Source organism: Cherax quadricarinatus, chromosome 16 (assembly GCF_038502225.1).
Source record: "Cherax quadricarinatus isolate ZL_2023a chromosome 16, ASM3850222v1, whole genome shotgun sequence".
Taxonomy (NCBI): Eukaryota; Metazoa; Arthropoda; class Malacostraca; order Decapoda; family Parastacidae; genus Cherax; species Cherax quadricarinatus.
The window spans coordinates 27,622,836-27,648,890 of NC_091307.1; the positions used below are offsets into that span (position 1 = coordinate 27,622,836).

The following is a 26,055-nucleotide window of genomic DNA, read 5'->3' on the forward strand; positions in this document are numbered from 1 at the left end:
TTGGTGTCGTTCATCATGATGTTCCCAGTAGTCGACTCTCATTCGTCGGGTAGTATGGAGAATGCATTAGATGTTTCCACAACAGTTTCCACAGCAGTCTCTTTCTTCTTCATCGTTTCTACCTTTCCATTCATCTTCTTGATCGTCAACTTCGTTCCGTGCTGTCCAGCCACTGTCCAGGTCCCCCTTCTTGACCTGACGACTCACAACAGGAGGACCACTACGGATCCTCTCGTTTTCCTCAGTCAATCGCCGTATCTCCATCTTCGCCACCCTCAATTCTTCCTTAAGCTGCTGGTAAAGTTACTCGATGGAGGGCATCTTGGTTCAGTTCGCAGAGAGCACACTCGACATGTCCTCACTGAGCTAAGTATAGGTCACCACAGAGCTAAGTACAAGTCACCACTGTCTGTCATTTTCCCTTGTCAACTTTTCTATGATAGGCTGTTCTGAATGATGCTTGAGGCTTGCTGAGTGAGAGTCAGCAAGAAAAAGCTAGTATGCATGCACTTGGGAGACTGTAAACAAATTACAATTTCGTGAGTCATGTTGATGGCAGTGAAGGGACTTGAGCTAGAGTTTGTCACGGCCATGCTAGCTGGAGATTCGTCTGTAAAAACTTGCATTTGTGGTCACAGTGGTGCCTGTGCTAACCTTCCTATGGTGTAGAAATATACCTAGTTGGACGAATCTTATTGTGGCTAGCTGGTCTAGTGGCTAACGCAACGGGCTGGAGTTTTGAGACTCTCTGACCGCGGGTTCAATCCCGGCTGGGGTATGGTTTGTTTGCAATCGTGTCATTACAATTTCGTGAGTCATGTTGACGGCAGTGAAGGGACTTGAGCTAGAGTTCATCACGGCCACGCTAGCTGGAGATTCGTCTATAAAAACTTGCATTTGTGGTCACAGTGGTGCCTGTGCTAACCTTCCTATGGTGTAGAAATATACCTAGTTGGACGAATCTTATTGTGGCTAGCTGGTCTAGTGGCTAACGCGACGGGCTGGAGTTTTGAGACTCTATGACCGCAGGTTCAATCCCGGCCGGGGTATGGTTTCTCCCAAACTCATCCACTAACCTTTGCAATTTCTCTTTACAATCTCCCATAAGCACAGTATCATCAGCAAAAAGTAACTGTGTCATTTCCCATTTTGTATACTATTGTATATGTCCCATATAGTATAGTGATTCTCATATATTTGTTTTAGATCTATTGGAAATGCTTTCCTGATGTTTATTATTCAGTTGAGTGTAAAAATTTGTCTTTTTATCCCCTTTAATATGGGGATGTTTTCTAGAACGTTGAGCTTTATTGCTTATAACAAGGTTCTAGAAAGCAGATACACATGCATGCATATTTTTTTGTTAAATTTAAGATGATACTTTGGCAGGGGCGTGATGATCATGTTGGAACCATCAAAGATGTCTGGAAGAATGTCGTTGGTCCACAAGTTGCAGCAGTGGTTGGGAAAACATTTATTGTGGGGCCATACCAGGACTTTGTACTGAATGTCACATCTACTTATATTCATGACTTACAAGACTGTAAAATAATGTAAGTACATTACTGTACATGTGTGAAGTCAATCAGTATGATCAAGATTTTATATCACTTATTTAGTTTAACTTGGTTTGGAAATTTGTACGTGACTGTGATTATTAAAATATGCACTTCTTAAAAGGGCACCCTTGATGCAGGTAAAAGGCTCTTTATTTAAGAAATTATAGCTACCCTTCCCTTCCTTGGATCAAACCAGAATACCACCCATTTCTCCATCACTGTGTGAGCTTCACAAGTTTACCATTTTCCCTTCAGTATAATAACATCAGTACATCCTTTTTTTCCTAGGAATTTTAAGAATTCAGTTTCTAATGCAAATTCTTTACAAATGTTGCAATACCTTACAGGGACCAACTGTGTGGAAATATGTTTGCATCACGTCAAAAGCAACGTAGAAAATACTCCAATGGAGTGTATTCCAAACAGGCAATAGATACAGCCATTAAGAAACTAAGTGACCAAGAATTTCTTAAGGTATGTTCAATCCCTCCTTCAATACCAGATGAAGCCATCTCATTTTCCAGCCTTCAGTGTCTACATGCACCAATATATATGGCTGGTAAGAAGGCATATTATATTACTTAACCCGTTCACTGTCCAGACCCCTGAAATTAATGTTGCTCTCAGTGTCCACTTTAAAAAAAAAATTCTTCTGAAATGGTAGAGAATCTCTTTCTGAAGATAATGGCACCAAAAGTATGAAATTTGATGGAAAACTTATGGAATTACACAGGTAGAAAGTTAGCAGTCTCAGCTTATTTGACTTATTGGTGATTTTGCTTTTCCTTTATACCCAGTTTTCAAACTCCTAAACACTCCTATATATATCTTTTTCTCTCTCCTGTTTTTATTAATAACAATGATTCCAAAAAAATGGACAAGAGTATTAAATTTTTTTCAAAAAGCTTGTGGAATGTGGAAAATTTTGGACAAAAGATATATAGACTATAGTTACGACAAACATTAGCTGCTCATGAGCTGTCACCTGACCAGTATGACAAAATCATGAAGGCTTTGAAGGACAACCAAAATGGAGATGTGGTCTACCTGGATTTCACTAAGACATTTGACAAATGCTATCATTGAATGATAGCAAATAAAATTAGGTCGACAGAAATAATGGGAAAAAATAGGCAAATTGATATTCAGAACAAGAATAGTAGTAGTAGTAGTAGTAAACAAAACAAAAAAATCTAGCATTAGCAGAGTAGAAAGCTCAGTACCTCAGACTCTGGTTGTGTTATAGTAACTGTTCCTCATCCTCATAGTAAATATAAATTATTTTATTTTTTATTTTATTATCACACTGGCCGATTCCCACCACGGCAGGGTGGCCCGAAAAAGAAAAACTTTCACCATCATTCACTCCATCACTGTCTTGCCAGAAGGGTGCTTTACACTACAGTTTTTAAACTGCAACATTAACACTCCTCCTTCAGAGTGCAGGCACTGTACTTCCCATCTCCAGGACTCAAGTCCGGCCTGCCGGTTTCCCTGAATCCCTTCATAAATGTTACTTTGCTCACACTCCAACAGCACGTCAAGTATTAAAAACCATTTGTCTCCATTCACTCCTATTAAACACTCTCACGCATGCCTGCTGGAAGTCCAAGCCCCTCGCACACAAAACCTCCTTTACCCCCTCCCTCCAACCTTTCCTAGGCCGACCCCTACCCCGCCTTCCTTCCACTACAGACTGATACACTCTTGAAGTCACTCTGTTTCGCTCCATTCTCTCTACATGTCCGAACCACCTCAACAACCCTTCCTCAGCCCTCTGGACAACAGTTTTGGTAATCCCGCACCTCCTCCTAACTTCCAAACTACGAATTCTCTGCATTATATTCACACCACACATTGCCCTCAGACATGACATCTCCACTGCCTCCAGCCTTCTCCTCGCTGCAACATTCATCACCCATGCTTCACACCCATATAAGAGCGTTGGTAAAACTATACTCTCATACATTCCCCTCTTTGCCTCCAAGGACAAAGTTCTTTGTCTCCACAGACTCCTAAGTGCACCACTCACCCTTTTCCCCTCATCAATTCTATGATTCACCTCATCTTTCATAGACCCATCCGCTGACACGTCCACTCCCAAATATCTGAATACATTCACCTCCTCCATACTCTCTCCCTCCAATCTGATATCCAATCTTTCATCACCTAATCTTTTTGTTATCCTCATAACCTTACTCTTTCCTGTATTCACTTTTAATTTTCTTCTTTTGCACACCCTACCAAATTCATCCACCAATCTCTGCATCTTCTCTTCAGAATCTCCCAAGAGCACAGTGTCATCAGCAAAGAGCAACTGTGACAACTCCCACTTTATGTGTGGTTCTTTATCTTTTAACTCCATGCCTCTTGCCAAGACCCTCGCATTTACTTCTCTTACAACCCCATCTATAAATATATTAAACAACCTGGGAAATAATTTCCCTCTTTCCTACATACTCTAACTTGAGCCTCACTATCCTCGTAAAAACTCTTCACTGCTTTCAGTAACCTACCTCCTACACCATACACCTGCAACATCTGCCACATTGCCCCCATATCCACCCTGTCATATGCCTTTTCCAAATCCATAAATGCCACAAAGACCTCTTTAGCCTTTTCGAAATACTGTTCACTTATATGTTTCACTGTAAACACCTGGTCCACACACCCCCTACCTTTCCTAAAGCCTCCTTGTTCATCTGCTATCCTATTCTCCGTCTTACTCTTAATTCTTTCAATAATAACTCTACCTTACACTTTACCAGGTATACTCAACAGACTTATCCCCCTATAATTTTTGCACTCTCTTTTGTCCCCTTTGCCTTTATACAAAGGAACTATGCATGCTCTCTGCCAATCCCTAGGTACCTTACCCTCTTCCATACATTTATTAAATAATTGCACCAACCACTCCAAAACTATATCCCCACCTGCTTTTAACATTTCTATCTTTATCCCATCAATCCCGGCTGCCTTACCCCCTTTCATTTTACCTACTGCCTCACGAACTTCCCCCACACTCACAACTGGCTCTTCCTAACTCCTACAAGATGTTATTCCTCCTTGTCCTATACACGAAATCACAGCTTCCCTATCTTCATCAACATTTAACAATCCCTCAAAATATTCCCTCCATCTTCCCAATACCTCTAACTCTCCATTTAATAACTCTCCTCTCCTATTTTTAACTGACAAATCCATTTGTTCTCTAGGCTTCCTTAACTTGTTAATCTCACTCCAAAACTTTTTCTTATTTTCAACAAAATTTGTTGATAACATCTCACCCACTCTCTCATTTGCTCTCTTTTTACATTGCTTCACCACTCTCTTAACCTCTCTCTTTTTCTCCATATACTCTTCCCTCCTTGCATCACTTCTACTTTGTAAAAACTTCTCATATGCTAACTTTTTCTCCCTTACTACTCTCTTTACATCATCATTCCACTAATCGCTCCTCTTCCCTCCCGCACCCACTTTCCTGTAACCACAAACTTCTGCTGAACACTCTAACACTACATTTTTAAACCTACCCCATACCTCTTCGACCCCATTGCCTATGCTCTCATTAGCCCATCTATCCTCCAATAGCTGTTTATATCTTACCCTAACTGCCTCCTCTTTTAGTTTATAAACCTTCACCTCTCTCTTCCCTGATGCTTCTATTCTCCTTGTATCCCATCTACCTTTTACTCTCAGTGTAGCTACAACTAGAAAGTGATCTGATATATCTGTGGCCCCTCTATAAACATGTACATCCTGAGGTCTACTCAACAGTCTTTTATCTACTGATACATAATCCAACAAACTACTGTCATTTCGCCCTACATCATATCTTGTATACTTATTTATCCTCTTTTTCTTAAAATATGTATTACCTATAACTAAACCCCTTTCTATACAAAGTTCAATCAAAGGGCTCGCATTATCATTTACACCTGGTACCCCAAACTTACCTACCACACCCTCTCTAAAAGTTTCTCCTACTTTAGCATTCAGGTCCCCTACCACAATTACTCTCTCACTTGGTTCAAAGGCTCCTATACATTCACTTAACATCTCCCAAAATCTCTCTCTCTCCTCTACATTCCTCTCTTCTCCAGGTGCATACACACTTATTATGACCCACTTTTCACATCCAACCTTTACTTTAATCCACATAATTCTTGAATTTACACATTCATACTCTCTTTTCTCCTTCCATAACTGATCCTTCAACATTACTGCTACCCCTTCCTTTGCTCTAACTCTCTCAGATACTCCAGATTTAATCCCATTTATTTCCCCCCACCGAAACTCCCCTACCCCCTTCAGCTTTGTTTCGCTTAGGGCCAGGACATCCAACTTCTTTTCATTCATAACATCAGCAATCATCTGTTTCTTGTCATCCGCACTACATCCACGCACATTCAAGCATCCCAGTTTTATCAAGTTTTTCTTCTCTTTTTTAGTAAATGTCTAAATATAAATAACAGCACTATATACAGCTTTGTGCACATTATCATTTGTAGACAATGCTAAAATAATTATTAAAATCACCTCAGTAGAAGACATAAAAATTGTAAGAGATAAAAGCAAAGCCTTCCAGTGAGCAGTAGAGAATAATATGAAGTCCACTGGTAATAGCTTCCGACTCCTGAAGTATAGAAGGAGCTTTGTCAGACCATATCAGCTTGACAAAGAGAAAGCGATACATTGCCACAATAAAACGTCACATTAGCTGCACTCATGTCCTCTTACCTAACATATTGTCGGTAATTCTGCCAACTTTGATACAGCCACAGTATTGATGAATGTGTCAAAATTTTTCTTCAAAAAATCCAAAACCTCTGTAATAGGCATTGTCCAATTAAAACTAAAACAGATCACAGCAAAGAGGCTAAACAGCCCATGGCTTACAAACGGTATCCTTAACCCCTTCAGGGTCCAAGGCCAAAATTTGAAGTGGTGCTCCAGTGTCCAAGAAATTTAAAAAAAAAAAAATTATTTTTTCTTACAGAATTAAAGAGCATATTTTTATGAAGGTAATAAGACAAAAAAAAAATTTCTGATCAGTACTTACCGAGATACAGTGCTGAGAAGTTTGTCCAAAATGAGCCGGTGGCGGCAACATCGACAATTTCCACATACACGCGTTACTTTATTTAGCAGTTTTTGTAGTTTTTTCTTTTCTTTTCCAATTTTTTTCTTTTCCTACTAACATTTGGGGCCTGAGAGACCAATACTGTATATAACGTATATATATAAACTCACTGTATTGAACACAATAACCGCACTAAAGTTATTATCATATTATTGTTTACCACTGTTGTTTATTACAATAAACATGCACAAATCTTGTATAATACTAATGTTCTATCATATATTTACATATTTACAATCACCGGACATGGTTTTAGAACTGCTGGAGCTTGTGGAACTCCTTGAAACAAGGCACCATGCACAGAGGTACCTTGCATTCCTCACACATAAACCGAGTGTCTTTGCGTCTTTGTTGCCGTTGTTTTGTTTGTGCACAGACGATGCATCTCTTCTGAGCAAATTTCTTCTGAGTTGAAGGAAGTTGTATTATGAAATGATCACCTTCCCTCCTCAAACGCTTGGGTATATCCTGAGGAGTTCGAGGACCTTGTTGTATAGCAGGTGTTGTTACCTGGTACTTTATTATGAGTTGTCTGACAACAGACGAACAAAATTCACCATACGGTGGTCTGTTGCCAGTCTTTATTTGGTACATATTATATGCATTGAGCATTGAAATGTACATGAGATGGAAGAAAAGTTTCATGTACCTCTTGTAACTTTTATGAACACACTCAACAAAACCAATCTGCATGTCACATTTGTCAACCAAGCGCATGTTTTGTGTATAATCAGTCACTGTCACTGGTTTTCGAATACGTTCATTAGTCACTCGATCAACTTTGTCACTGTCTTGCATTTCATTAAGGTGAATGGTTGTCAACAATGTGACATCTCGTTTGTCATGCCACCGTAATGCCATGATGTCATTGGCAGTAAACACCTGCACATCATCACCACGAGCACCTGCGTTGAGCCTGGGCATATGTTTACGATTAGAACGCACTGTGCCACACACATCTGTCTTGTTCACTCGCAAGAAATCACTGAGTAATGGGCTTGTGTACCAGTTATCGGTATATAATGTATGCCCCTTACCAAGATAAGGTGCCATCATGCTTCTCACTATGTCACCTGAGATACCCAATAGCATCTTGGTATCTTTCAATGTTTTACTTCCCGTGTATACAACAATATCCAATACCAGGCCACTGTCACAGTCACAGAGTACAAACAGTTTTATACCAAAGCATTTCCTCTTGCTCTGTATATACTGCTTGAATGACAGCCTACCCTTGAACAAAATCAAAGACTCGTCAATTACAAGATTCTTGAATGGATAAAAGTATATGCTGAACTTTTGTTTGAGATACATAAAAACATTTCTAATCTTGTATAACCTGTCACTTCTGTCAGGCCTGGTTTTGTCAGAGAAGTGCAACATATGTAACAGTAAGATAAACCTGTTCACTGGGATGATTTCACTGAAGACTGGGGTAGAAATTAGCCGATCTGTGGACCAGTATGCTTTTATATTATGCTTATAGACATGAGGCATAAGCATTATTGTTGCAAAAAGCAAATACAGTTGACCCCCGCTTTACGATCAGCTCCCAATGCGACCAGTTATGTAGGTGTATTTATGTAAGTGCATTTGTACGTGTATGTTTGGGGGTCTGAAATGGACTAATCTAATTCACAATATTCCTTATGGGAACAAATTTGTTCAGTACTGGCACCTGAACATACTTTTGGAATGAAATAATATCGTAAACCGGGGGTCCACTGTACATTTCTGCAACAGTCGTCTCTTTCCACCAGTGTAGTCTTGACTTTGGTGATATGATCGTATTTGCCATGATGTGCTCAAAATACTTATTACTTTCCCTGACAATAGTTTCCATCAATGGCTGGTCAAAGAATAATTCAAAGAATTCCAGTTCATTGGCCGTGGTTCCAAGGAAGGGGACAAGTAGGTAGAATTCCACTTTGAGTCATCAAAGAGGTGGGGCTTGGGAACAAAATTGGGATTTTGCTGCCAATCCCAGATACAGTTTGCTGGTGGATACTGGACATCATAGGCTGGTTGTGCGGGTAGTTGTGGTTGTGGTGGGCTGGTGGCTGACGCTCCGCTTTGTCCTTGAACTGAGGAGTCAGCAGCGTGGGTCCCATCCTGGGCTGGTGAGTCACGCATGGCCGTGCCACTACCATCACCACTACCACCATCTTCTGATGCCTGTGGTCTATCCATGCCAAGTGTAGCCACATAATCCTCACTATCACTATCTATACCTGGTGTAGGGCCACGGGATGTACTCCGGAATGTACTCTGGGATATACTCCGTCCCCTGGGCACAGCATAGGGTACACTACCCGAGCGCATGCGGCGGCATACATACCTATGCCTCACTGGTGAATATGATTCCTCACTATCACTACTCGAATGATCGTCAAGAGCAATAAAATCACAATCCACGTCACTATCATCATCATTACTGAAGTCAGAGGCCTGGCCATGCGAAAATAATAGTTTTCTCTTGCGTTGAGGTACAACTGACCGTGACTGAGGAGTGCCCACACCAGAGGTAGAAGGTTGAGGACCGTCAGGGTTTTCTGCACTATTATCGATATCCTGGTCATTCCTTTCAGTCACTAACTGATCAAAGCCAAAGAATTCGCCTTCATTTCCACTTCCATCAGTGTCAGAACTATCAGATAGGAAGAGGAGAGTCCCAATTTTCCGTGGAGTGAGAGCTGCCTTGCGACGAGGCATGGTGAACAAGGGTAACTGAGCCGGCATTCCCACAATGCTATGCTGGCGCCTAGATTTTTTGTTTATGGCGCGCACCCACCACGCAGACCCGTTCTCTCACATGTAGGCCTATGAATGCTTTTGCGCTAAATTTGACGGCGCTAGAATTTTGGCGTAGATCTATGGTTTGGACACTCAACGTGAAGCCATAGATCTACGGGACGGACCCTGAAAGGGTTAACTCCTTGACTGTCACAACCCCAAATCCTGAGGTGTCTCCTGGTGTCAAAAAAATTAAAAAAAAAATAAATTATTTTATGAAATGATAGAGAATCTTTTCCCGATGGTAATGACACCAAAAGAACAAAATTTGATGGAAAACTTACGGAATTACTCTCTCGCAAAGTTAGCGACCTTGGTGATATTTACGAATCGGCGATTTCTCCCACTTTGAGCCCTATTTTCGGCGAATTCCATTGTTCCAGTTGACCAAACTCGTGGCAATTTCTTTAGAACTCCATTTGTTCTATCAATTGAGTACTGTACAAGAAACTGTCCATTTACTGATTTCAACTACCCAATAATGTGGTCAGAAATTTGCAATTTGGCCAACTTCATGAAAATTAAAAAATATGACAATTTCAAAATAGGGTCCAGAATGAACAATGCAGACATTCCTAACTCTAAAATAACATTTTTTGTTCATCAGTCACATCTCCAGGCCCCTCTGATATTACTCTTGCTTTCTATTTTGAATTTTTATTCAAACAAAAAATATGCAGACTACTGTAATATTGTTATAATTGTATAAATAATGTCAACTCATTCATGACTGCATATTAGAATGGCTACTTGGACATTTATTGGAAAATGACATCATTTGTTTACTTTTAAACATCGGCAAAAATCAAACATTTCCTCTACTTTGAGCTCCATTTCAAGGTTCTTTTCATAGTAAAACCAATCAGAATCATCTCTATGTCTATAATATGTTTCCCATTCTATCAAATGAGACCAAGAAAATAAGAATACGACCATAAATAGTATACGAAAATACACTGCAAACTCGGCGTTTTATTCCAAAAACACGGTCGGAGTTTTTTTTCTCATTATGCACTATATGCTGCAGGATTTTTTTATATGATGCACACTGACCACACAGTCCCATTCTCTCACATGTGGGCCTACCAGCTTTCTCCTGCTTGATTTGAAGCTGCTAGAATTTTTGAGTATACGTGTGTATATACGTCAAACATGGTGGCTCAAAGACATATATATATGACCAAAACAGTCAAAGGGTTAAATCCATTAATAAAAAACACCAATATGAAAAACAGTTCAGACTGGACTTAATAACGAAAGAACATAAAATGATACATGTCAATACTTACTAAAATAGTATGGAAGGCTAACAACTATTATCCAAGCAGATTTAGTGAAAAAGACTTGAAAATCCCTCTGAAATCCTGGTCTTTAGCAAACTGTCCAGCAACACAGATATAAACTTAACTAAACCAGATGAAGCACACATCCAGCCTGCAGACACTGCCAACAAACTTAATGTCTGCTTCTCTACTATAAGATCAAAACTAGCAAACAAAACCCCAACTTCAGTTACTCACTGGAAATTACCCAAATACTCTATATCTAGCTCTTACTAAGAAAATGGAAGAAAGCCCAGAGGGGGTGTGTATATGTATACAGTGGACCCCCGCTTAACGATCACCTCCAAATGCGACCAATTATGTAAGTGTATTTATGTAAGTGCATTTGTACGTGTATGTTTGGGGGTCTGAAATGGACTAATCTACTTCACAATATTCCTTATGGGAAAAAATTCGGTCAGTACTGGCACCTGAGCATACTACTGGAATGAAAAAAGTTCGTTAACCGGGGGTCCACTGTATATGTTTGTACATATATGTGTAGTGTGGCCTAAGTGTAAGGAGAAGTAGCAAGACGTACCAGAAATCTTGCATGTTTATGAGACAGATAAAAGACACTGCCAATCCTACCATCATGTAAAACAATTACAGGCTTTTGTTTTACACTCACTTGGCAAGACGGTAGTATCTCCCTGGGCTGTTGCTGAATATACAAAATATGCACTCATATTACTGTGCCTACTATATACAGTGGACCCCCGGTTAATGATATTTTTTCACTCCAGAAGTATGTTCAGGTGCCAGTACTGACCGAATTTGTTCCCATAAGGAATATTGTGAAGTAGATTAGTCCATTTCAGACCCCCAAACATACACGTACAAACGCACTTACATAAATACACTTGCATAATTGGTCGCATTCGGAGGTGATCGTTATGCGGGGGTCCACTGTATATAGAACATTAAACTCCAATATAAACCCTCCTCTCAAACTTCTCCTTGATAGCTGTAACAGAACACATAGGCACAAGACAAAGCACAAAAGTTTGTTTGACATCATTTGTGTCCATCTCACCTTATACAAAAGTGCAATGCACGTCAAAGGCCCCAAAATCTGGAATTCATTGCCCAAACCAGCAAAAGGTCTGCTGTCTGCCAATCAGTTGCGGATTATAATAAAAAAATCACCTTGTCTCCCAAAACTAAACTATACTATGCCTGAAATCATAGAAAGAGTTTAAAACTACAGTGGAACCCCAGATTTTGTACTTAATCCATTCCAGATAGTTAGTCTAAATCCGAAACTTACGAAAATCGAAGTAGCATTTCTCATAAGAAATATTATTATTTATTTTTTTTTTATTATCATACTGGCCGATTCCCACCAAGGCAGGGTGGCCCGAAAAAGAAAAACTTTCACCATCATTCACTCCATCACTGTCTTGCCAGAAGGGTGCTTTACACTACAGTTTTTAAACTGCAACATTAACACCCCTCCTTCAGAGTGCAGGCACTGTACTTCCCATCTCCAGGACTCAAGTCCGGCGTGCTGGTTTCCGTGAACCCCTTCATAAATGTTACTTTGCTCACACTCCAACAACACGTCAAGTATTAAAAACCATTTGTCTCCATTCACTCCTATCAAACACGCTCACGCATGCCTGCTGGAAGTCCAAACCCCTCGCACACAAACCCTCCTTTACCCCCTCCCTCCAACCTTTCCTAGGCCGACCCCTACCCCGCCTTCCTTCCACTACAGACTGATACACTCTTGAAGTCATTCTGTTTCACTCCATTCTCTCTACATGTCCGAACCACCTCAACAACCCTTCCTCAGCCCTCTGGACAACAGTTTTGGTAATCCCGCACCTCCTCCTAACTTCCAAACTACGAATTCTCTGCATTATATTCACACCACACATTGTCCTTAGACATGACATCTCCGAGGACAATGTGTGGTGTGATTATAATGAAATAATGTAAAAATAATTAATCCGTTCCAGACACCCAAAAATATTAACAAAAAATACATTTTTTAAAGAATATAGTTTTACACACAGAAAACAATGAGAAATAAATATAAATGACTAATTTTAATGATAAATGAACATTACATACCTTTATTGAAACTTGTTGGCGTATTGAAGAAGGCAAGGAGGGGAGAGGGAGTTGAGGTTTTTGTTTGGAAGGGGAATCCCCCTCTATAATGACATAAGGTATCAAAGCTTTCTCTGGGGTTACAGTGGACCCTCGACCAGCGATATTAATCCGTTCCTGAGAGCTCATCGTTAATCAGAATTATCGTTAGTCAAGTTAATTTTCCCCATAAAAAATAATGGAAATCAAATTAATCCGTGCAAGACACCCAAAAGTATTGAAAAAAAAAAATTTTTACCACATGAAATATTAATTTTAATACACACAAACTGAAGATTACATGCACAGTTACATGACACTTACCTTTATTGAAGATCTGGTGATGATTGATGGGAGGGGAGAGGTGTTAGTGTTTAGAGGGGAAATCCCCTTCCATTAGCACTTGAGGCAGCAAGTCTTTTTCTGGGGTTACTTCCCTTGTTGTTTTAATGCCACTAGGACCAGCTTCAGAGTCACTGGACTTCTGTCGCACAACATATCTGTCCATAGAGGCCTGTACCTCTCGTTCCTTTATGACTTTCCTAAAGTGGTTCACAACAGTGTCAGTGTAATAGTCACCAGCACGGCTTGCAGTAGCTGTGTCAGGGTGATTTTCATCAAAAAGGTTTGCACTTCAAGCCACTTTGCACACATTTCCTTTATCTTAGAAGTAGGCAACTTCTTCAATATCTCTCTCCCCTCCTCCGAAGCAGTTTCCTCAGGTGTGCCCTCTTGCTGTTGAAGATGATCTAGCAGCTCATCAGTGGTTAGTTCTTCACTGTCCTCCACCACCAACTCTTCCACATCCTCCGCACTAACCTCCAACCCCAAGGACTTCCCCAATGCCACAATGGATTCCTCAACTGGCATAGGATTCTCAGGGTTAGCCTCAAACCCTTCAAAATCCCTTTTGTCTACACATTCTGGCCACAGTTTTTTCCAAGCAGAGTTCAATGTCCTCTTAGTCACTTCCTCCCAAGCCTTACCTATAATGTTTACACAATTGAGGATGGTAAAATGATCTTTCCAAAACTCTCTTAGAGTCAGTTGAGTTTCTGAGATCACTACAAAGCACCTTTCAAACATAGCTTTTGTGTACAGTTTCTTGAAGTTGGAAATAACCTGCTGGTCCATGGGCTGCAGGAGAGGAGTGGTATTAGGAGGCAAAAACTTCACCTTAATGAAGCTCATGTCCCTAGAAAGTCGCTCTGCCAAGTCTGAAGGATGACCAGGAGCATTGTCTAATACCAGGAGGCACTTAAGGTCTAATTTCTTTTCAATTAGGTAATTTTTCACATTGGGGGCAAATGCATGATGTAACCAGTCATAGAAAAAGTCCCTAGTGACCCATGCCTTACTGTTTGCCCTTCACAGCACACACAAATTAGCCTTGAGGACATTGTTTTTCCTGAACACTCTGGGAGTTTCAGAGTGATACACCAATAAAGGCTTCACTTTGCAATCACCACTAGCATTGGCACACATCAACAGAGTAAGCCTGTCTTTCATAGGCTTATGTCCTGGGAGTGCCTTTTCCTCCTGAGTAATGTACGTCCTGCTTGGCATTTTCTTCCAAAACAGGCCTGTTTCGTCACAATTAAACACTTGTTCAGGTTTGAGTCCTTGACTGTCTATGTACTCCTTGAAGTCCTGCACATATTTTTCAGCCAATTTGTGGTCCGAACTGGCAGCCTCACCATGCCTTATCACACTATGAATGCCACTACGCTTCTTAAATCTCTCAAACCAACCTTTGCTGGCCTTAAATTCACTCACATCACTAGTTGCTGGCATTTTTTTAATTAAATCGTCATGCAACTTCCTAGCCTTTTCACATATGATCGCTTGAGAGATGCTGTCTCCTGCTATCTGTTTCTCGTTTATCCACACCAATAACAGTCTCTCAACATCTTCGAGTACTTGCGATCTCAGTTTCGAAAACATAGTTGCACCTTTGGCAAGAGCAGCTTCCTTGATTGCCGTTTTCTTGCCCACAATAGTAGCGATGGTTGATTGGGGTTTATTATACAACCTGACCAGCTCAGAGATACGCACTTCACTTTCATATTTATCAATGATCTCTTTCTTCATCTCCATGGTAATTCTCACCCTTTTTGCTGTAGGGTTGGCACTAGAAGCTTTCTTGGGGCCCATGGTGACTTATTTTGCAGGTGCAATCTCTAAAAAGGCTGTGATAATATGAAATGTTCCAGTTGTATGTTTGGAAGCGACCGTGGTGGCTGGCAGGCTTGTAAACACTGGCACCAAAGGGACAAGTGAGGCGCGCTCAGGCCAAAGTGGACGCGTATGGTACGGAACGAATAGCGCTGGTCGGGTTTTTAAGCACTAGTCGAGGCAAAATTTTTGCGTTAAAATGTATCGCTAGTCAGATTTATCGTTAATCGATACCATCGTTGGTCGAGGGTCCACTGTACAGTGGACCCCCGGTTAACGATTTTAATCCGTGCAAGAGGGCTCATCGTTATGCGAAATAATCGTTATGCGAATGAATTTTCCCCATAAGAAATAATGGAAATAAAATTAATCCGTGCAAGACGCCCAAAAGTATGAAAAAAATTTTTTTTTACCACATGAAATGTTAATTTTAATACACACAAACTGAAAAAGGCATGCACAATTAAATGACACTTACTTTTATTGAAGATCTGGTGATGATTGATGGGATGGGAGGAGGGGAGAGCATTATCTTCTTACTGTTTAGAAGGGGAATCCCCTTCCATTAGGACTTGAGGTAGCAAGTCCTTTTCTGGGGTTACTTCCCTTCTTCTTTTAATGCCACTAGGACCAGCTTGAGAGTCACTGGACCTCTGTCGCACAACAAATCTGTCCATAGAGCTCTGTACCTCCCGTTCCTTCAAGACTTTCCTAAAATGGGCCATAACATTGTCATTGAAATAGTCACCAGCACGGCTTGCAACAGCTGTGTCAGGGTGATTTTCATCTATAAAGGTTTGCAGTTCAACCCACTGTGCACACATTTCCTTAATCTTTGAAGTAGGCACAATGGATTCCACAACTGGCATAGGCTTCTCAGGGTTAGCCCCAAACCCTTCAAAATCTTTCTTAATTTCCATACTAATTCTCACCCTTTTTACCACAGGGTTGGCACTAGAAGCTTTCTTGGGGCCCATGGTCACTTATTTTCCAGAAACAGCACCGAAAACACTGTAATAATACGAAATATTCCGAGTGTATGCTTGGATGTTACCGCGGAGGCTGGCTGGTAAACAATGGGACGGCCGGCACATGTGAGGGCACATTGGACGCGTCTCGGACGAAAATCGGTAAGCGGGTTTTTAATCGGTATGCGCGGCAAAAATTTTGCGATAAAAGTAATCGGTATGCGGAAAAATCGCTATGTGATGCCATCGTTATGCGGGGGTCCACTGTACTTCCCTTCTTCGTCTTTTACTGGCACTGGACCCCTGTTGCACTAAAAATCTGTCCAGAGAGCTCTGTTTTTGGCATCTCTTTAACCCTTTCAGGGTTCGCAGGCCCTCTCCTAAACTTGTTCTCAGGGTCGAAAATTTTTCAAAAAAAAAAAGAAAATTTCTTGTGAAATGATAGAGAATCTTTTCCCGATCATAATGACACCAAAAGTATGAAATTTGATGAAAAACTCACAGAATTATGCTCTTGCAAAGTTAGCTGTCTCGACGATGTTTACGCATCGGCGATTTTGCCCACTTTGAGCCCTATTTTCGGCCAATTCCAATGCACCAGTCGACAAAAATCATAACTATTTCACTAGAAATCCAATTTGTCTATCAAATGAGTACAAGAAACCACCCATTTACCTATTTTAACTATCCAATGAAGTGGTCAGAAATTAGCAATTTTGCCAGTTTCACACAAATTTCAAAAGATGCCAATTTCCAAATAGGGTCCAGAATAAACAAGACAGACATTCCTGGCACTAAAATAACATTTCCTCTGTTTATTAGTCACGTCCCCACACCTCTCTTACATTCTTTTGCTTTCCACTTTGAATTTTTATTCTCACAAAAAATAGATGATTTACTGTTATGCAGACTACCGCATTAGTGTAGAAATGGTGTAGAAATGGTATAAATAATATCAGCGCACTTGTGAAATAATATTAGACTCACCAGTTGACATGTATTGGACGCATGGCATGATTTGTTTACTTTTGAACTTTGGCAAAAATCAAACATTTCTGCTACTTTGAGCTCAATTTCATGGTACTCTCCATTGTGAAACCAGTCAAAATCATCTCAATTTCTATAATATGTCTTCCATTCTATAAAATGAGACCAGGCAAACTAGAATACAACCATAAATAGCATATGAAAATACACTACAAAGTCGCTGTTTTAAAACAAAAACACGGTTGGATTTTTTTTTTTTCTCATTATGCACTGTGTGCTGCAGGATTTTTTTATACTGTGCACACTGACCACATAGACCCATTCTTTCATGTGTAGGCCTACCAGCTTTCTCTCTCTAGAGTTGAAGGTGCTAGAATTTATGAGTACTAGTACGGCACCAACCCTGGTGTGCAAGCCGTACTAGTACGGCACCAACCCTGAAAGGGTTAAGATTTGCCTAAAATTTGTCAATAAATTCTTCGGTTGCATGTTTATCTGAACTTGCAGTCTCACCATACTATGCTTCTTGAATCTGTTGAACAAGCCTTTGCTGGCCTTAAATTCAATAACAGCAGCACTTGTTCCTGGCATTTTCTTTATGAGATCTGCATGCAACTGCCTTGCCTTTTCACAAATGTTTGACTCCACAGCACTATTTCCCGCTAACTGTTTTTCGTTGATCCACACCAACAACAACTTCACATCTTCGATTGTTTGTGATCTCTGTTTTGTTAGCATATTTACCCCTTTTGCAACTTTAGCTTCCTTGATTTCTACTTTCTTTGTCAGGATGGAACATCCTGGCAAGCTCGGCTAAACATACGCCACTTTCGTATTTTTATACAATCTCTTTCTTGAATTGTATTGTGTTTCTCACCCTCTGTACCAGAGGGCTGGTAATAGGAACTTTCTTTGGGCTCATGGTAGCTTATTTTGCAGTCACAATTGATAAACAAGTACAAAAACTTGAGTCCTGAAGATGGGAAGTACAGTGTCTGCACTCTGAAGGAGGGGTGTTAATGTTGCAGTTTTATAACTAGTGTAAGCATGCCTCTGGCAAGACAGTGATAGAGTGAATGATGAAAGTTTTTCTTTTTTGGGCCACCCTGCCTTGGTGGGAGATGGCCGATGTGTTAATAATATTAAAAAATATAATAATTTCTTTGCTACCTCTCTCCTATAAATTTTGTTAATTAAAATTTTTTTTGCAACAATACATAATAAAAATTTACCACTCTATAACCTATGTCTAGTTTTAAGTAGTCTGTAAGCATTAGGATTACTCTGCCTCAAATGCTCATGCATATTAGTGGCTTTCTTTGTGCTTAACAGTATTTTATTACATGTAAACTACACATTGTATACTACACAAACAAATAGAAATGTTGTTTTATTTTTTAATTATTTTTATTTATAAAGACTATAGATCCTAAGACAAAATATCACATTAAGATAGAATGAAGTGAAAACAAGCCAGTAGGATATATGTATTAATGTAACTTAATAAATATACACTGTGATTATGGAATTAAAGAATGATAAAATATAAGTTACTGGTAAATGCTTGTGGAAAAGTTGCTTTAAATGTTAGTTTTTTTTTTTTTTTTTTTTTTTTTTTAAATTTAGATTTAAAAGATTTAAATATAATGGTAGAATGAAAAATAATTTGTTTTACAAAATAGGTCGATACAACAAGTACAGCAGAGACTTACCGCAAACACCTTGGTTTGTTGAGGGAGAAAGGAAATTAGAATCCAGTGTGCAAGAACTATTGTGCCAACCTCTCAACAAGGCTGTGTGTGCAGAAGGTAAGATGTCTTTTTTAACTGCATTTTGCATTCATTTGAGTTTTAGTGACAAAGATTCAAATAAATGGCGCAATCTGAGCCAAAACCTCTTCAGAAATTTTAAAATCTTGGTACTTGCCAAAAATTGCATCAACATTACAATGCAGTGTTCTAATGATATGGAGTGAACAGTAGCTCATTAAGGGATATAAGCAAGGGCATAGTGTATTGCCCATAATTGGGGTTTGTGATGGTTCTTGATACTTGTTGATTTTACCATCAGCAGCATCCCCTCCAGGAATTACACTGCTTAATATTTAATATTCTAGATGTGATGGACAATACATTCTTGAATTCACAAATGGATCCAGGATATCAGGATAATAACTGGGGATATCGTGAACTGTGTTTCTTAATATAATGATTACGTACACCAGATTATTCATGTCTTTCTAAGAAGGAAAGAAGAAGAAATCTTATAAGGTGTATGTAACATTCATTAGCAGGTTCCTCATCACTTGGGTCAGTTTTTTTCAGCATTTGAATTCAAGACTTCATTAATAGTACAGTAGGGCCCCACTTATATGGCAGGTTAGATTCCAGGCTACTGCCGGAAAGCAGACATCGCCAGAAATCAGAACGCCATTTTTTCCACTTACAAATGCATATAAATACCAGGTAACAAGTTTACACTAACATATATTACATTAGCAATAGAACTAGACATTAAAAACAATAAAAAGTAAAATACACAAACAGTACACCCATTACTTACCTTAAAATATTTGTAGTCTTAATGTAGGTTGAGATGTGAGTTTAAATTGTAGGAAGTCAGGTCTGGGAGGTATGGTAGCCAGCCAGGTCAGCCCACCCCACCCACATGTAACATACTACATTTAATTTAAGCTCCCCAGAGTGATAAAATACATTTTCTTTCAACAAACCGGCCGTATCCCACTGAGGCAGGGTGGCCCAAAAAGAAAAACGAGTTTCTCTTTTTAAATTTAGTAATGTATACAGGAAAAGGGGTTACCAGCCCCCCACTCCCGGCATTTTAGTAGCCTCTTAAAACACGGATGGCTTACGGAGGAAGAATTCTTTTCCACTTTCCCATGGAGATAACAGGAAATAAGCAAGAACAAGAAATAGTAAGAAAATAGAAGAAAACCCAGAGGGGTGTGTATATACATGTATATATATACTTGTACATGTATGTGTAGTGTGACCTAAGTGTAAGTAGAAGTAGCAAGATGTACCTGAAATCTTGCATGTTTATGAGACAGAGAAAAGACACCAGCAATCCTACCATCATGTAAAACAAGTACAGGCTTCTGCTTTACGCTCACTTGGCAGGACGGTAGTAGCTCCTTGGGTGGTTGCTGTCTACCAACCTCCTACCTAAAGATAAAATGCATATACAGTATATTCATTAATTTTTTTTTTTTAACAAGTTGGCTGTCTCCCACCGAGGCAGTGACCCAAAAAGAAAATACTTTCATCATCATTCAACATTTTCACCTCGCACATAATCACAACAGTTTAGAAGCATATACGTATAAAGATACACAACATATCCCTCCAAACTGCCAATATTCCAAACCCCTCCTTTAATGTGCAGGCATTGTACTTCCCATTTCCAGGACTCAAGTCCAGCTATATAAAAATAACCGGTTTCCCTGAATCCCTTCACTAAATATTACCCTGCTCACACTCCAACAGATCGTCAGGTCCCAAATACCATTTGTCTCCATTCACTCCTATCTAACACGCTCACGCACGCTTGCTGGAAGTCTAAACCCCTCGCCCACAACACCTCCTTTACCCCCTCCCTCCAACCTTTTTGAGGACGACCCCTACCCCACCTTCCTTCCCCTACAGTAAGTTTATTTAATAAGGTACAGGTACACAAATTATCATACATAGTAACATGTGTAAATTACCTAGGAGAATCCAAAAAAGTCAGACAAGTGACTTGTTTCCATTGGGGCCCTTGACTTCCATGGGGGTCCTTGATTTCCATTGTTTGTCTTTGTGTACTGAATAGTTCTTCAGTTTTTTTGTGCTTGGCAGTATTTTTGTGTCTTTCAGTGTCACTCAGTTTATCTGCAGTTGAACATTTACAGGACACTATGAATCACAGTAAGTGAACTGGACCTGACTAGCCATGTTCTCTTTCTCTTACTTTACCTGGAGTAAGTAAGTAAGTTTATTCAGGTATACACAAATAGAGTTACGTAGAATTATCATACATAGCAGCATATGTGTAGAGAACCTAGGATAACCCAAAAAAGTCAAGACAGAGTGACTTATTTCCATTGGGGTCCTTTTACCTTATTATTATAATATAAAGGTTATAATATTTTATTATTCTATAATGAAGATAACATCTTATTATCATACTAAAAAGACTATCTACTACACGAGGGTCATTAAGACTATCTACAATACGAGGGTCATTACTAGGAATAAGGTAAAATTTACACGTATGTTAGCTAAAAAATAGAAAATCATTCCCCTCCCTTTCTGTAGCTACATTCATCAGACACCTTTTGGCACTCTTCTTGAACTGGTTCATGCTATGACTGGCTTTGACATGTGCATTTAGTCTATTCCATTCCTTTATTGCTGTACAATAAAAAGTGTTTGAAGCCTGGCCAATGACTGTGGGTACTTCAAAGTTGTGCTCTCTCCCCCTAGTACTATGATTGCTTTGGTTCCCAACCTAGACAAAATTGACAGCAAGATATTCTGGACACTTTTTGTGAGCAATTTTATAAACAAGATTTAGCTTCAGTTGTTTTACTCTGTCTTCAACATTCAGCATATCCAACTGCTGTAATTCATCCTGGCCTACATGTTCTCTTGGTCCCAGCCCCAGGATGAATCTTAATATTTTGTGCAAGTGGATGTCTCTAAGGCTAGGACTGCATATTAATTTGTGATGGGTTTTTTCATGTGTTTTAAAAATATTTTGTGCTTACATTTTCAGGTTTATTGATTTTACTATTTAATAAGAGTACATTTGTACTGCAATATGACCAAAACAAACAGTGTGCAAATGGCTGCTTTTGTGTATTATTACCCTATACTGGTATGTATCATTATTTGAACCCCCTTTTAACATACCATAATTTTACTCTTAGAATTCATCCTCTGTTGAAAACAAAAATTTACTCTTGCTTTTTATATCTGATAATGTTCCCTTACTAGGTAGTAGGTTGGTAGACAGCAACCACCCAGGGAGGTACTACCGTCCTGCCAAGTGAGTGTAAAATGAAAGCCTGTAATTGTATTACATGATGGTAGGATTGCTGGTGTCCTTTTTTCTGTTTCATAAACATGCAAGATTTCAGGTACGTCTTGCTACTTCTACTTACACTTAGGTCATACTGCACATACATGTACAATCATATATTTACATACCCCTCTGGGTTTTCTTCTATTTTCTTTCTAGTTCTTGTTCTTGTCTATTTCCTCTTATCTCCATGGGGAAGTGGAACAGAATTCTTCCTCCATAAGCCATGTGTGTCGTAAGAGGCGACTAAAATGCCGGGAGCAAGGGGCTAGTAACCCCTTCTTCTGTATACGTATATTACTAAATTTAAAAGGCGAAACTTCCGTTTTTTCCTTTTGGGCCACCCCACCTCGGTGGTATACAGCCGGTGTGTTGAAAGAAGAAGGAATGTTCCCTTAATATCAGGATTATTTGAGGCAAATAAAAATATTATTACTGGGTGGTTTGATGGTAAACAGGTGAATTAGTCTACTGATACTACCATAGTTCACCCGACTCCATTGCCTGGTTTACCTTAGCCAACTGCTGCTAAGTACCAATGAATTTTTAAGGTTATTTTTGTTATTTATTTATTATTTTATACAAATTAGTTTACATGATTCATTATTGGGTTGAGGCCTTTGAGCAGTGTGGGTGTGACTTGGACCTGCCTAGCATGGGCCAGTAGGTCTGCTGCAATGCTCCTTTCTTACATTCTTATGTAATCTTTGGCCTCCAAGATGCTGGGTAAATTTTTGAGGCTTATTTTAGGGAAAAAAAATAGTGTCTTTGATGCCGTAAAATACGGTAATTGTCATATTCAGCCCATTTTTGAATGCCTTACTCAACTGTATCACTAATCACTTCACATAGTTGTTTGGAAAATTCCATTAATGCATATCTCAAACATATCAAAATCATATACTGTACTGTATAGAGAGTATCTGTAAACTTGCTAAGAAGTCATACTTTATGTTAAGCTTTCTTCAGAGTATCAGTACTAACATCTAGAATATTGTACATACATTCTAATGTAAGTGCATCTTTATGGTGATTTCTTTCTGAACTGGTTCATAGTCACTATATTCTTTAAGCTTATCTGTCAGGATGTTTTATTTTTGAACTTTTTGTTTACTCCTTTATTTTCTGTTTTTGGGTAAAATGATTTAGTGACATGGAGGTCACAAAATTATTTAGATTTGGTATTGATATTGCATCTAAGAACATAATTTCTGTGAATATTGAAGTTCTGTAAAAAAAAAATATGCAGTAAATTTTCTAAGGGAGGGATAACTCAATAGACTGATTAACCCCTTGACTTTTGCAACCTCAAATCCTGAGGTGTCTCCATGTGTCGCAAAATTTTCAAAAAAAAAAAAAAATTCTTATGAAATGACAGAGAATCTTTTCCCAATTGTAATGACACCAAAAGAATGAACTTTGATGGAAAACTGACGGAATTACGCTCTCGCAAAGTTAGCGACCTCGGTGATATTTACGAATCGGCAAATTTCGCCCACTTTGAGCCCTATTTTCAGCTAATTCCATTGTTCCAGTCGATCAAACTCATAGCTATTTCTTTAGAACTCCATTTTTTCTATCGATTGAGTACAAGAAACTGCCCATTTACTGATTTCAACTACCCAGTAACGTGGTCAGAAATTTGCAATTGGGCCAATTTCACGAAAATTAAAAAATATGACAATTTCAAAATAGGGTCCAGAATAAACAATGTAGACATTCCTAGCTCTAAAATAACATTTTCTTTGTGCATCAGTCATGTCTCCAGGCCCCTCTGATATTACTCTTGCTTTCTATTTTGAACTTTTATTCAAACAAAAAATAGAAGATTTACTGTTATGCAGACTACTGTAATATTGTAATAATTGTATAAATAACATCAACCCATTCATGACTGCATATTAGAATGGCTACTTGGACATTTATTGGAAAATGACATCATTTGTTTACTTTTGAACATCGGCAAAAATCAAACATTTCCCGTACTTTGAGCTCCATTTCAAGGTTCTTTTCATAGTAAAACCAATCAAACTCACCTCTATTTCTATATATTTTCCATTCTATCAAATGAGACCAAGAAAACGAGAATACAACCATAAATACTATACGAAAATAGACCACAAAGTCGGCATTATAATTAAAAAAAAACAGTCGGAGTTTTTTTTTCTCTCATTATGCACTGCGTGCTCCAGGATTTTTTTATATGGTGCACACTGACCACACAGATGATGCAATTTCCCCCCAATGAAAAGCAGGGGTGTCATTAGCATGTTAAGAGACAACACAATAAGTGTCAGGGGCCCAAGACTGTTCAACTGCCTCTCAGCATACATAAAGGGGATTACCAATAGACCCCTGGCTGTCTTCAGGCAGGCACTGGACAAGCACCTAAAGTCGGTACCTGACCAGTCGGGCTGTGGCTCGTACGTTGGATTGCGTGCAGCCAGCAGTAACAGCCTGGTTGATCAGGCACTGATCCACCATGAGGCCTGGTCACAGACCAGGCCGTCGGGGCGTTGACCCCCGGAACTCTCTCCAGGTAATTTCCAAGTAAACAGACCCATTCTCTCACATGTGGGCCTGCCAACTTTCTCCTGCTTGATTTGAAGCCGCTAGACTTTATGAGTATATATACGTCAAAAACAGTGACTCATAAGATGTATATATACCACCGAAACAGTCAGAGAGTTAAATAATGTTCCATTTGAGATTCATATAATGTCCAAAAAGCTTTACTCAATCTTAAGTACTCTAGATTGAAAATCCTAATTTCACATTATTGTGGACTTTGATTTTCACAAAATGTTGCTGTCAACATGTGGTCTTATTGGCATGTCTTTTTCAATAGAAATATTGTAGATCATTTGCTGTCATATTTTACAGTATTGAAACCAGCTAGCCATTAATACTCATATATGATCTTATCTTGTTCCCATTTCTTGTCCAGACATAAAATTTTCCTCATCAGGACGAGAAGATGTTGATGTTCGGTGTCTTGGGAATGGCCGACCATTTGTGATTGAATTTATTAATCCATGTCATACGAAATTCTCAAGAGAAGACATAAGTAAGCTGCAAAATTTAATCAATGATTCCACAAGATTGATTCGTCTGAGAGACCTACAAATTATTGACAAGTAAGAAATGTCTTATTAAAATTTTTACTAGGTTCACAGAATTTATTCATATTGTATATGATATAATGTCATACAAGTTTTCTCTGTTTTCTTTTTCTTTTATTTTATTTGAATGATTAATGGTGAATGTGTTTGACTTTTTTCGGAGAAAAGGTCACCCTACCTTGGTGGGAGAAGACCAGCATATTAAAAAAAATTGACTTCTCGTATTATCTACATAGAGTGGAGCAAAATGTAAAAGGCTTATGGGTAATACCAAAAATCATCCCCTGCATTAGTTTAGGTACACATGCCAACATGTGGTTGAGCTTCCTTATGGAATGAGCTTATGTATAAACTTTTCTCTAGTAGTTTATTAAATTTTCTTCTGAACCTTCAGTGTGTTGATAGTATATTTCTGTGAAATCCTGTTGATGTTAGTCATCAAGACTCAACTCATGAGATTTTACCCTTCAAGGGAGGTTCCTTGATGCCAGTGAATCTCCCCTGATATAGGGAATTTAAGTTACTCACCATTTGACTCTCAAAATTATAATAACACAATTACAAACAAATTACAGAATGGGTGGAGCTTACACCCATGATATGATAAGTGAGTCCTAAAACTTGCAGGCCAGTGTGCTGTCCACTGGACCATCCTGGCTTAACCATTTCAGGGTCAAAACCCCTGATCTGAAACTTGCCCTCAGGGCCAGCATTTTAAAAAAAAATATTATTTTATCTTATGAAATGATAATCTTTTTCTAAAAGTAATGAAACAAAAAGTATGAAATTGATAGAAAACTTAGAGTT

The 26,055-nt window shown here is 39.0% G+C and overlaps 1 protein-coding gene across 1 annotated transcript in view; it reads left to right on the top strand.

The window, feature by feature from the left end:
- Pus10 (Pseudouridine synthase 10) overlaps positions 1-26,055 on the top strand; it is a 122,480-nt gene that overhangs the window by 38,006 nt on the left and 58,419 nt on the right. Inside the window, exons 4-8 of the mRNA XM_070085655.1 lie at positions 1,390-1,553; positions 1,907-2,118; positions 18,727-18,852; positions 25,074-25,263; positions 25,824-25,855. Of these exons, the coding sequence (XP_069941756.1) occupies positions 1,390-1,553; positions 1,907-2,118; positions 18,727-18,852; positions 25,074-25,263; positions 25,824-25,855 (724 nt within the window). The remainder of the gene's footprint in view (positions 1-1,389; positions 1,554-1,906; positions 2,119-18,726; positions 18,853-25,073; positions 25,264-25,823; positions 25,856-26,055) is intronic.